At 45.7% G+C, this 9,841-nt stretch overlaps 2 protein-coding genes across 2 annotated transcripts in view; one reads left to right on the top strand and one right to left on the bottom strand.

The window, feature by feature from the left end:
- Nucleotides 1–4,460: 4,460 nt before the first annotated feature.
- Nucleotides 4,461–5,897, top strand: chac1 (ChaC, cation transport regulator homolog 1 (E. coli)). The gene is made up of 3 exons (XM_084699774.1): nucleotides 4,461–5,104; nucleotides 5,217–5,252; nucleotides 5,400–5,897. Exons 1-3 carry the CDS (start codon nucleotides 4,934–4,936, stop codon nucleotides 5,781–5,783), a joined length of 591 nt encoding a protein of 196 aa, XP_084555900.1. The 5' UTR covers nucleotides 4,461–4,933; the 3' UTR covers nucleotides 5,784–5,897.
- Nucleotides 5,898–7,132: 1,235 nt separating this feature from the next.
- ino80 (INO80 complex ATPase subunit) overlaps nucleotides 7,133–9,841 on the bottom strand; it is a 29,465-nt gene continuing 26,756 nt past the window's right edge. Inside the window, 3 exon segments of the mRNA XM_084699773.1 lie at nucleotides 7,133–8,592; nucleotides 8,786–9,001; nucleotides 9,270–9,441. Coding sequence (XP_084555899.1) covers nucleotides 8,384–8,592; nucleotides 8,786–9,001; nucleotides 9,270–9,441 — 597 coding nt within the window. The 3' untranslated portion in view covers nucleotides 7,133–8,383.

The following is a 9,841-nucleotide window of genomic DNA, read 5'->3' as shown; positions in this document are numbered from 1 at the left end:
ACACACACACACAAATACACACACACACACCAGCACACACAAATACACACACACACACACGCATGCAGCACAGGCCCAGAGGTCCCATAAAACGCAGTAGACATACACACACACAGCCATAGGGTATCCCCAGCTCACTGACTCACAGACCTCCAGGGTTAAGGGCAGCATCTCAGCCTCCTGGTGTACCACCCACCACCCCCCTGCTTCAACCAGACAAAGCCAGGCAGAGGGCCTGGCACCGGGGCTGTTACTGGAGGGAGGGGAGGCCAGATGGAAGGCTACGGGTCCTCTATTAAGCCAAATCATAAAATATCACCGTTGGCACTATTGTGGGGGGGGGGGGGGCTTTATGGACATGTGAGAGCCAGTCACTTGGCCAGTCATTGGCTCACATGTAGTTGGGCTTGTCAGATGTCAAAATGGAAGTTGAGGGTGGACCTCAGAGGTTGGGTAAACAAAGTCTTGTATAAGTATAACTTATAAGTATAATACTTAAGTATAATATAATTTTATTTATTTGGCCTTTGCTCACTAAAACAAACCTCCTGCTATAGTTTCAGATCCTCAATGTAAAACCGGATCACATGAGTCAGAGCTCAGAAAACCCTCCTTGTTGTGCATCCAATCAACACGATTCAATCTAGTCAGCCTCTCCCAATCAACACCGAGCTGCAGATCTGGAAGTCTCTTCCTCGCACACATCCTGTTCATCTGGTCGTCCCTGTCAACCCCCTCAGCCTGGGGACTGTGTGCACGTGTGAAAAAGGGATGCACCAGGAAGAGAGCAGATCACAAGGTTTGGAGCGAAGGCTTCCGGCCTTGTCGGCCAGGGAGAAAAACACACTTGTTATCTCAGCTCTTAGTCATCTGGTTAAACCCTTCGACTTCAACCTGTTACCCAACCACACCCAGCAGGTTCATTGCAGCATCATACACAGACACACACACGTACACACACACATGCAAACCATGAATAACCATGTATTCATATAAGCACTGAGACAGAAACAAATACTAATATGTGCACAACTCCTACAACTCATCATAACTTAAACTCTATTACAAAAGCATTACAACTGTCTCCTCTTTCTCTCTCTCTCTCAAACACACACACACACACACACACATACACACTAAGGTCCTGTCCCTTGGACCCTAGGTCTACATAGTATGGCCAAGCATTCTCATTGTGTTATAATCACAGCATCCTGTTTGTGACCTAGTGACATCAGTTCCTGTTTCCTCTCTGATTAAAAAATGCAGAACATGCCTGTGCAGGCCAACTGCTTTCTCACGCATCTCTTCCAGTGTACTGCTCCTGCCAACATGGAATCCTCAGCCAGTCAGGAAACAACCACAAAACAAGCAACGGGAGAGACAAACGTCCCAATCAAGTCTATTTACACTGTTACGAAATAAGGAAATGTGTGGATTGATGTCACGGCTTGGGAATGAAGAATGCGGAAAACACACTTGTTTTGTATTTTTTATAGTTGGGTGTGCTAGCCTTTGTCGAGGCGCAAGTTCCTTTTTACGGCTTAGGCAGGATGACATTTTTTGTGGTGAAAAGTGGAGCTAATGCTGCCTAACTAGCTAGCCACTGTCACAAACGTCACTAACACCACGATGTCACAAACCTGTGCGAAATTACCTTTAGTGGGCTACATCAGTTCAGTTAGCTTCAGGGAGATAGCTAGTCTAGCTAAAACTGCAAATAGACAGCTGCAGAAACGCCACAAGTACGGGCCAGGATGTTAAAGATCCTCTAAAGCAAATTTAATGATTTGCATCTCGGTACATTATATATGTGTGAAATGCGTTCCTGAAAGCATGTGTACTGAAATGTGGAGTGAGTCCGTTGAACAGTTTCTCCAGTTTTCAGCACAGGTTTGGTATAAGCGAGGCCTAAACCCGACCGATATACTTACAGCGACCTATCTACGTCAGATCACAGACGGTGGCATTCTGTTACTTAGCTGGGTAGCAGTACCCTGGCCATGCAAAGACAAAGTAATTCATGCATAAAACACTCAGAGACTGCAGAAGGTCTGTTCTGATATCTGCAATTGATTTAGCTAGTGTTGCTGTAGTTGCTAAATTCAATCAATTCGAGGGGGCGGAGAGTCAGCTACTTCAGGAAACACGCGCCCCCCAGTCTCAAGCAGAGAATACAGCTGATCTTATCAGGATTTCAAAGCCTAATTTAACATACTTGTAGGTGCTTTTTCATTCGAATTTGGATGAGTAGTTACCAATACATTCTTCTGTGGTGTGATGAACTTAACAGTCATTTTCAATTCCACTTAACAGGATTTTTAACATTATGTAGGTAGCTATGTTTCCAAGCTGTGATACCAAGACCCAGTGTTTTCGCCCTTCATACTGGTTAACTCTAGCAATCCAACACAGCAGTAGGCCAGTTAGCTCAGCTATAAATTACTTACCAATCCGAGGGACAGGTCTGATGATCATAAAATCTGTAGAGCAATCAATGCCAATCAACATCTGATAGATTGGAGTGGATAACACTAAAAGCGAAACGCAGTTGTTCATACTTACAACGCGGATAGCCGGTCACGTGACCAGAGTCTTCAGATACTGTTGTTTTAAGGACACTCACGTCTATATATGACGCTTCTTCTAGTTCTAGATGTGTGCAATCACCAGCAACCGTTGAGATAATATTCACAAAATCTTTTAGTTTTTACAAGCTAAAAGTTGATATTTTCAAAAGTATTATGTCTCCCCATATTGATGTAGTAAAACATTTTCAGCTACAGGATCTCAAAGAATGTAGGTTTAAAAACACCCGTGCATTGCACCTAGTGATTTTGCATCCTTCTCACCGTACAAGGTTTTCTTATTAATTAACAGTAGGGGTCAGTAAAAAGCCCGAACACTGGTCAGAACAGTTAAAGAACTGGACAGAGGTACCATGCCCACAGAATTCTTCAGTTCTATTTTGGGATTTCAGTGGTGTGCACACTAGGATCAGTGGTAGGATATATGAGATGGGCATTAAACTATCTGGCATGACTGGGTTATATGACGCCAAGCAGAAGAGGGGTTATGCACGGTTTAGATCCTAAGAAGCTTATGTAAACACTTCTTGTCAACATCTCATACCAGCTAATGCCACTATTTATAGATCATCTTGTATTACTTATGGATGAGGCTTGAACTTAGCACAGATGCTGTGTAGAAAAACAGCTCTTGGACTGGGCTTGCAGGAACGAGGAAGGTATCTTTTGAAATGACATACTAGCATATCTGACAGCACGCGTCAGGGCAAGTTTCAAGTATAACATGTGGTGGACACGCATGTTAGCTACACATGGGTTAGATGAGGGGGAGGAAAGAGGGGAGGAACATCGAGATGAAGGGAGAGAAGGTCTTGCGAGACTGATGGATTCACAAGATCACGGCCATGCAAGAATCCCTCTTGGCTGGCTTCAAGTTATTTGTTTGTACTCAAACCACAGTGGTGCTGACCAATCAGCCACCTTAGGATCTAGTGGCAGCTATGGGTGTGGTTGAAATGAGCTCATGATAGATGGCGATAGACCATGGATGGTTCATCCAATCACCTGGCAAGTATATGTATTTTTTAAGATGCCTGCCCTTTTCCAAAGAAGTTTCCATGGATGACTTCCCAGATGGTTGCATGTACCAAACCATCTGGGAAGTCAAATTAGAGTAAATGAATGGGAGCTGAAAAACATGGCATGGTTGTTTGTGCCACAGGATCTTTGAACTTTCGCTGCATCACACACCTACAAGTAACACATGTTGCTTTGAACAACAAATAATAGCCTAAATTAACACAGGCAGATATGCACCACACTTCATCTAGTAAGCTATACATGTGCACTCACACAAATAAGTCACACGTTATACTTTTTATGCAACTTACACAAATACACTTTTGGTTTTAGATTAATCATCTGGTGGAATATTATGATTACTTGTAGACAACACTTTAATACACACATCAAAAGGCACAAAACACCACCTTCAGACAAGTCGTGTTCATATTTTCAAGGGAAGATTCAAGGGTCAGATTCAGACTGCCCTTACCAAGTTGTTATCCTTTCCTGCTGAGTCTGATGCAATGACTCGGGCCTTTGCTTGAAATGCTGAAGCAGGTTGCATCAGCCAACTGCAATAATGATATGCAACATTCCAAAGAGCGACAACAGGCTTATCCAATCACATATCCTGTCTATGGGAATGACGTTTTTTTAACAAATCACTATCAAGAATCGGCGTGATGATTGATTGGTTTTAAGCCAATAAAATATAAAATGTGGTCGTAAATTGCCGCCTATTTTGGCGCACCATAGGTGGATTGGACAGATGGCTTGGAAACCAACCTTTTCTCAAATGCCATTGGTCAGAAACGTAGCCATTGAGACACACCTATTTATGCTGGTAGCTACAAAAACGAAACAACAGCTACGCCATTTCACCTAGGAAGAACGGAGAAACGTCTGGGAACCTTCTGTTGGGCAAAACATTTCTCAAGGAACGATCAATTTTTTTTAAATCATCTATTTTCGACTGTATTGTAACCACTAAGACTTTTTTTTATCGTCTGGCTAAATAGCTAGCCAGACAGCTTGTTTACCGTTTGTTTAGAAAACGTAAAGGCTAGTAGCCATGGATTTTTAATTCAAGTATGCGGCAGCACTAAGGCATCGGCATGCATCTTGCAAGGCAAAACAGACCCCGTAATTCCATCTTCACAACTGCTAAGCAGTTGGGCTCAAATACCGTTCGCGGTATATCGGTGAGCCAACCTATACCGCTCCTCCTTGACCGACGGAAACTAATATTAGCCGGCTAGTTAGCCTAGCTGCTCAACCTTACACTAAACCTCATCAAAATTCACTACCAATACACTTGAACTTCATCATCAATATCAGTCAAAATGAAACCTCAAGACATCCTTGCTGGTAAGACTAGCTTATGGATCTTCGGTTATGGGTCATTGGTGTGGAAGCCTGACTTCAAGTACAAGAGAAGCAGGGTCGGCTACATCCAAGGCTACAAGAGACGTTTCTGGCACGGAGACAACTTCCATCGTGGAAATGATGAGCTGGTAAGATGTCGTGTATACAGTGTATCAGTTACATACTAAAGTGTTTATTTACTGCCACGTTGCGTTAGTCGATACCCTTGACGTTAACCGTTTCTTTCTGCCTACCTTGCAGCCCGGAAGAGTGGTGACGCTCATTGAAGAGGATGACGTAAGTGGAACTTTGATAGTGGCATTATGCTGTGGGGAATTTCAGCTTGAAATGTAGAAGTGGGGGAAGATGTATACTAAATGATGGTGTTGCACAGAAATTCTGTTTATTTAGTCTAACCAGCATCTCGTTCCTTTCCCACGACAGGCATCCACTTGGGGTGTGGCCTTTGAGGTGACTGGCGCCCAGGTGGAAGAGTCACTCAAATACCTCAATGTGAGAGAGGCCGTTTGCGGCGGTTACATCACCAAAGCTGTGGAGTTTGTCCCCGATGGAGAAAACGAGGAGCCCGTTCAGGCTCTGGTGTACATCGCCACCCCCGACAACCCCCTCTACCTGGGGCCAGCCAGCCCTGAGGTGATCGGGTCCCAGATAGCCATGTCCCAGGGCAAGACCGGCCACAACCTAGAGTACCTCCTCCGCCTGGCAGAGTTCATGAGGATGAGCTGCCCCCACGTTGAAGATCATCACCTGTTCTCCATCGAGGCGGCAGCCATGGCCCTTGTGCCGTACCTGTTAGGGGCTCAGTAACCTCTATACCCTTCTGTCTCTCTCTACTGGAAACCTCTGCGTTTTAAAATGTACACCAACATACACGTTGCCATCACTCACTTGTTAAAACCATAAAGATGAGGTTTAATTGTCCTTGTGTTGTGTATTTGTGACACGTGTGCTTAATGATAGCCATACAAACAAAGGGAAGCATGATGATTTTCTTTTTTTTTTTTTTTACAAGATGGTTGGATTTCTTTTTTTATATAGAAGCGTTACTACTTGTGCAATATTGTATGGTCAACCTCATGGAGATGTTTTGTGGCTTAGTTGTTGGAAGTTCTACATATTACTGCTCACTAATGTACCCCCCCCACCCTAATCGAATGCATTAATGGTTAATATTTGCAGTTTCCACCTCGTCCATTTCTTGACCACTGTTCACAATCTGGTGTCATGTCATTTCCTCTATCGTGGCTGTGAAGTGTCCTGAACTTCTGTGTACACCTTTGTTATAAAAGGTTGTATTTGGCATGGTTTTCATCTGTAATAGTAAATCCCAATAAAAGGTAAAAAAAAAAAAAAGTTCAGTTTTGAATTATTTTCTCCTTATGAGAACAGTAAGGCTTAATGGTAGCAGTTCTGATGGTTGTAAAGACTCTGGGCCAAGATCATTTAGTTGATGCAGTGCTCTCTCACCTACACTAATCCCCCCCCAACCACAAAACAGGTGGCGTGTAGTATGAGCTGAATGTAAACAAGAACATGTGTGGGCCAGGGACGACCTTGCAGGGCAGTCATAAACATGGGCTGGGGTCACCTGGCTGCAGTTTTCCACACCTCACGTTGTCACTGGCTGTGGACTCCCTTTTAGGTCATAGTAACATTTTGATAGCCTGTGACAACACACCCAGAGTCCTGACACATCATTGGCTGGAGCCAGCTAACACTCCTCCCACCCAGCTTCGACCTCCACCTTCCCAGGTCTCTGATTGGCCAGGGTACTGCTACTCTTTGACGGGACTCAAGTCAGATGTTTTCTAGGAACACATTCTTATGCAAGTTGTTGCCGGGGACGACACGGGCCAAGGAAGTCCTGTGTTTATGATCTACCCCATCCAGGTGTCAAAGGGCACCAGGAAGGACATGTTGAAGCCTATATAAAGCACACAAAGACACAGCTCAATTATAGGTCCCATTGCCACTTTTAAGTGTGAAAATAAGTACAAGCTAAGGTTCAAGGATGTTCTTCAAATGTTGTATTGTTTCCAGGGGTGGTTGTGCATAAACAAGAAATACAGTCTGAAGTTTCAATTCAGCGATTCAGTATGTAATCTACACTGGACTGCAGTGGTAGTGTACTGTACATCACTCAAACAACAACTCACTGATTTTGCAGTATTTTAATTGGCTTTTCCTGTTAGTAAAATGACTGTTTTGTTTCATATGTACACATGACCTATAAAAATAGACAAGCAAACTGGGGAGAAACAATGGAAATGTCCCCCCTTAATACTATTTACACCAACAGAACAACACCATTAACCATCACAATGTCCAGCTCAAAACAAACCCATATATATATATAGATACATATATATATATAGTATGTGTAGTGCTAATTTCAGAACGCTGATGTGAACCATATCCAAAATATCAATGTCACAAAATAACGATGCAGACTTTCAGACAGAAAGTATAATTATGTTCTCTTCAAATAAAAATGGCTTCAATACAATTTACAATTTCAACAATTGTCATATATTACCCATTTTAACTTAAGCATTGTACAATCCAAACATTCTAAGTCTGAGAGGACTTATATTTTCACAAACAGATCAGAATCACATTTTTATAAACAGTGCTTTTTTTCCTTGCAATCAATTTACCACAAAATATCCCAAATCTTCCATTTATTTCTCTCGGTTCTCAAAATATATTATTCTGCCTTTATTTCTGACTGTGCTGGGAAATATGTCATAGAGAAAATGTTTTATTCAAATCTGCCATATTGGTATGGATGGGTATTCTCTCTCTTCATACAAAAATAAGAGCTATATTACAAAAGCAGTCCTGTTTTAGTCATTTGGTATGCATTCACATTTTGTTGAAATTCCATACAGACCAACCATAACGCATTGAACATCTTTATGGAACAATTAAATAATCTTAGCATTCATTTTCCTAAAATCAGAGGCGTTTCAACAGAAAATGGCTCAGTGCACGTGGAGAATCCACCTTTGGCTGACTCCATTGGAGAGCACAAGGTTATGAAGCCCTTAGAAACATGGTGTTTAGGTTTGATGTAATATCACAACAATCGTACAAATCAAAGAGTTTCATCTCACAAACATGTAAAAAAAAGCCTTCGAAATACTCTGTCACAACCCAAGCAGTCAAGGCAGGTTTTGTCCAATGACAACAGGTCTGTGGTTGGTGGTGGGATGAGGATGTGTGCGTGTGTGATGTACTCTGTCTTCTGGGTTAGCATGGTTCTTCAGTGTGAAACGGGTCGCTCTCTGCTGAGGGGAACAGAGACAGGTCATGGAGGGGTCACAGTGGGAGAAGGTCAGTGCAGTAGCTGATGTCACTTTGAGAACTGCCACTGTAAAGAGAGGCCTGGATCCGTTGGACATGTGCTATCGAGCCCCTGGCCCCCCCGGTCCCTTGCCCTTACGGCCTGAGCTGTGGTTGCCGTGGCGGTGGCCGTGGGCCATGTGTTTCTGGGGGCTGGAGGTGCCAGCGCCCCCTTTGGCCTGGGGGGAGGAACTGCTGCTGGGGGTGAAGGCGGGGGCGGTCCCAGACCTGCCCAGAGACGGCTGCAGGGGACTGGCTGCAGCCAGGCCCGCTGACGAGTGGGGAGGAAGAGGAGATCAAAATAAACATCTGTACCAGCCAGTGTGTTCGAGTTGCCTGCTCTGTAAATCCAGCTCAAACTAGACACCCTGCTGACGGTTTAGACATGAAACCAGCACCCGAACGAGGCTTCCACCTTGCCTGTAAACACCTGGGTTACTACTGTGTGTGCGCGGAGCGTTCACCTTTAGAAACGCTGTATCCGTAGGCAGCGTATGCTGCCGCGGACGCGGCCGCCGCCCCTGCCATCGCTCCTGCCATGGCAGCCGCACTGCCCGCCGTCGACTTGCGGCCACGCCCCTTCCCTGCCGATTTGGCCCCGCCCCCAGAACCCTTGGGCCGCCCTCGACTCCGCCCAGTCCGGCCCCTTCCTGGGCTCGATGTGTCCGGGGCTGAAACACCTGCGGAGGACAGGGGGGTGAGTCAGGCAGGGGACTAGAGAGGGACAGGGGGGTGATGGGTGGGGGGAGATCTCTGGTCTCCAGTCGCGGTCGTCACAAAGTCAGACTGAGAACTTCCCTATCTGACATGCCCTCCCGCACTGAGTCTGAAGCTCTGTTCCTTCAGCCTGCCCCTTCAAACAACATAGCCGAGGAAGACGGGGAAACATGTCGTTTCCTGTTTCTCCTGGGACCTGCGACAGAGCCCGGGGTGGGCCTCCCCTCTCACCGTTCATGTTGTCGGAGACGGAGCCGGACAGCGAGGCGGGGGAGTTGGTTGCCCGCGAGGGAGGGGCCGACGACACGGGGTCATCCACGATGACCAGCATGTCACTGCTGCTCTCGTCGGCGTCCGGGTCGGGGGGCAGGGACCCCGGCTGCAGCTCGCTGCTCAGAGAGATCTGCTCAGGGACACGAGCACACACAGAGACACAGGCCTGGGGGTCAGCACGAGGGGAGGGGGCCACAGGGAGGTCGGATAGGGGGTTGGGCGGCAGAGTGGAGTCATAGAGGGGACAGGGGTTAAATGTTAGGGTCCGAGGGGGAGAAGGGGAGGAAAGGTGCGGGTGCAGTGGGTGGGTGAGAGAGAGAGGTAGAGAGAGGTACAGAGAGAGAGGTAGAGAGAGAGAGGTAGAGAGAGAGAGGTAGAGAGAGAGAGGTAGAGAGAGAGAGAGAGAGGTAGAGAGAGAGAGAGAGAGAGAGAGAGAGAGAGAGAGAGAGAGAGAGAGAGAGAGAGAGAGAGAGAGAGAGAGAGAGAGAGAGAGAGAGAGAGAGAGAGAGAGAGAGAGAGAGAGAGAGAGA

Source organism: Hypomesus nipponensis, chromosome 6, assembly GCF_054491055.1.
Source record: "Hypomesus nipponensis isolate SF chromosome 6, ASM5449105v1, whole genome shotgun sequence".
NCBI classification, from domain to species: Eukaryota; Metazoa; Chordata; class Actinopteri; order Osmeriformes; family Osmeridae; genus Hypomesus; species Hypomesus nipponensis.
This window is presented reverse-complemented; position numbering and strand designations above follow the sequence as displayed.

What these genes read in the sequence shown, in the direction of transcription:
- chac1 (XM_084699774.1), top strand. Translation starts at nt 4,934, where the DNA reads ATGAAACCTCAAGACATCCTTGCTGGTAAGACTAGCTTATGGATCTTC. An exon ending in ATCGTGGAAATGATGAGCTG is followed by an intron (nt 5,105 to 5,216) that starts GTAAGATGTCGT and finishes CCTACCTTGCAG; the next exon opens with CCCGGAAGAGTGGTGACGCT. An exon ending in CGCTCATTGAAGAGGATGAC is followed by an intron (nt 5,253 to 5,399) that starts GTAAGTGGAACT and finishes TTCCCACGACAG; the next exon opens with GCATCCACTTGGGGTGTGGC.